This window comes from Neophocaena asiaeorientalis, unplaced genomic scaffold, assembly GCF_003031525.2.
Source record: "Neophocaena asiaeorientalis asiaeorientalis breed wild unplaced genomic scaffold, Neophocaena_asiaeorientalis_V1.1 scaffold150, whole genome shotgun sequence".
Lineage (NCBI taxonomy): Eukaryota > Metazoa > Chordata > Mammalia > Artiodactyla > Phocoenidae > Neophocaena > Neophocaena asiaeorientalis.
In genome coordinates this window covers 2363934-2366052 of record NW_020176571.1, presented here as the reverse complement: position 1 = coordinate 2366052, position 2119 = coordinate 2363934, and the positions used below count along the sequence as shown (strand labels likewise).

Here is a 2119-nt window from a genome sequence, read left to right as displayed (position 1 = left end):
AGGGTGGGGGGGAGGGAAAGCATTGAATACAGCATCTTCTCAGAAAACAAAACGCTCTTGTGTTTTCCTCTTGCCCATCAGGGTGGGAGAGGGGTGGGCCCAGGGTTCACGTCACCGTCCTGCAGCTGTCAAGCCTCTGATGGATGTGCCAGGGACCCTCCACCCGTCACCGCCTGGGGGGTGGGGTCAGCCCTCCCTGGGCTGTGGTTTACTTGAAGGGGCGTACCCGGTTCCTGTCAGGAGCATTTTCTGAGCACTAGATTCACGGAGGTTGGTGGTTTCAGTTGAGAAAGGATGGTGGACACAGGATGGCTGGGTAAACAGTGGAGAGAAACTGAGGTGTGGCTTATTCTAAAAGAGCAGATAGGGACTTCCTGGGTGGTCCAGTGGTTAAGAATCCACCTTGCAACGCAGGGGACGCGGGTTCGATCCCTGGTCGGGGAACTAAGATCCCACATGCCACGGGGCAACTAAGCCCACGTGCTGCAACTAGTGAGCCCACGGGCTCCGGAGCCTGCGTGCCACAACTAGAGAGCAGCCCGCGCGCCACAATGAAGATCCTGCGTGCCGCAACTAAGACCCGACGCGGCCAAATAAATAAATAAAATGTTAAAATAAATAAATAAAAATAAAAGAGCAGACAATCTAAAAGTCATTTCTGTTTGAGCTGGGGTGCCCTGTTGCTGCTTTACAGGTACAAAGGTACTGTCCTAGTCATATTTGGTCTAACTCATGCCCAAGAGAAGATGCTGCTATGAAAGCTGGGGCAGCCTATAGGTTCTCAAAAAGCACCATGCGTACACACACCAATCCAGAAATGACTGATGCAGCAAGATGGTAATTAGCCCAAGGCACTCGGCCGGGAAATTTGACTCAGCAGGACCCAGAGGAGAGGGAATGACTTAAAAGCCTCTTCTCCCTCCGAGCTAGGGCTTGCTCCTTTGAGCCGTTTCTAGGACACGGAGAGAGCAGCCCGGGTGCTTGAGCCTCCCCAGCTGAAGACGTAAAAACTGACTCACAGTGGATTTGCAGAAACCTTTATAAAGAGAAAGCATTCCATCCCACAGAAAGGGAAAACAGGCCTGGAGCAGAGCGGAGGAATGGGGTGGGGTCAGAACCAAAGTCCTTAAGCTGGGCAGGCCCAGCCTTCGGTATGCATGCCTGAGGTACAGGAGATGCTGCCAGGAGGAAGGTGGGTGGTACCCCAGTCCGAGCTCAGGACACCAGGCCGAGATGAGTTCACTTAAGCTGGTAAAAGGGCCCATCTTTGTTCCAGGGCCGAGGGTAGGAAGCAAGGGTATCTACGTTGCCCTTCCAGGAGCTCTCCCAGGGGCTGTGGACTGTGCCCATCAGCCTGGCAGATCAGCGAGGGAGAGAGCAGGAAGCAGTGGCCGGCCCAGAACCTGTAGGGAAGCAGAGAGATGGTGAGGAGGGCAGGTCAGACCAGTGCCTCAGGCTTAAGTGTCCCATGATTGCCCTGGCAGGCTTCTCAGGACGCAGGTACGGGTTCAGAGCTGAATCTGAAGCGGGGCCTGAGGCTCTGCACTGCCGGCCAGTTCCCAGTGGTTTTGTTGACGCTGCTGGCCCGTGGACCACGATTGGAGCTGTATGGGCTGCTGGACAGTGCCAAAGAGAAAACCCACATCTCCCTCTTCCCCCCACTAACCACAGCCTCCACCCAGCCCAGGCTGGAGAGAAGCCCAGCCTAAGAAGAGAGAGCACAAGGGGACCTTGGGGAGTCCCAAGCCAAGCTCTTCTCCGAGAGCCCGTCCCTGCCCCAGGTCTATATTCTTCCCCTTTTGCTTGGCAAGGCTCTCTCTCTCCCAGCCCAAACCCCCAGAGGTGAGAAGCGCCACCTGGGGACCTCCCATCCTCCCTCACCTGCCTTCTAGGCTGTGTTCAGAGAGGGGTCCTTGAGGTCCTGGCAGCCAGGAACCCAGTCTTGTGTGCCCCGAAGGCCGTGATGAAGACGTTGATGACGACGGTGATGAAGACCAAGGCAGTGGCTGCATTGTTGAGCTGGTTTAGTCGCCACTGCTTTTCTACCTCGTTGAGGTTCAGTCGAGCTGTGGAGAAGGGGGAGTGGCAGGGAAGTGTCTGGGGGGGGGGCGGGGGGGGG

At 56.2% G+C, this 2119-nt stretch overlaps 1 protein-coding gene across 1 annotated transcript in view; it reads right to left on the bottom strand.

The window, feature by feature from the left end:
• Nucleotides 1-1098: 1098 nt before the first annotated feature.
• Nucleotides 1099-2119, bottom strand: part of NINJ2 (ninjurin 2) — a 1765-nt gene continuing 744 nt past the window's right edge. Inside the window, exons 2-3 of the mRNA XM_024733307.1 lie at nucleotides 1882-2066; nucleotides 1099-1403 (exon numbers count right to left, since the gene is read on the bottom strand). Coding sequence (XP_024589075.1) covers nucleotides 1900-2066 — 167 coding nt within the window. The 3' untranslated portion in view covers nucleotides 1099-1403; nucleotides 1882-1899. The remainder of the gene's footprint in view (nucleotides 1404-1881; nucleotides 2067-2119) is intronic.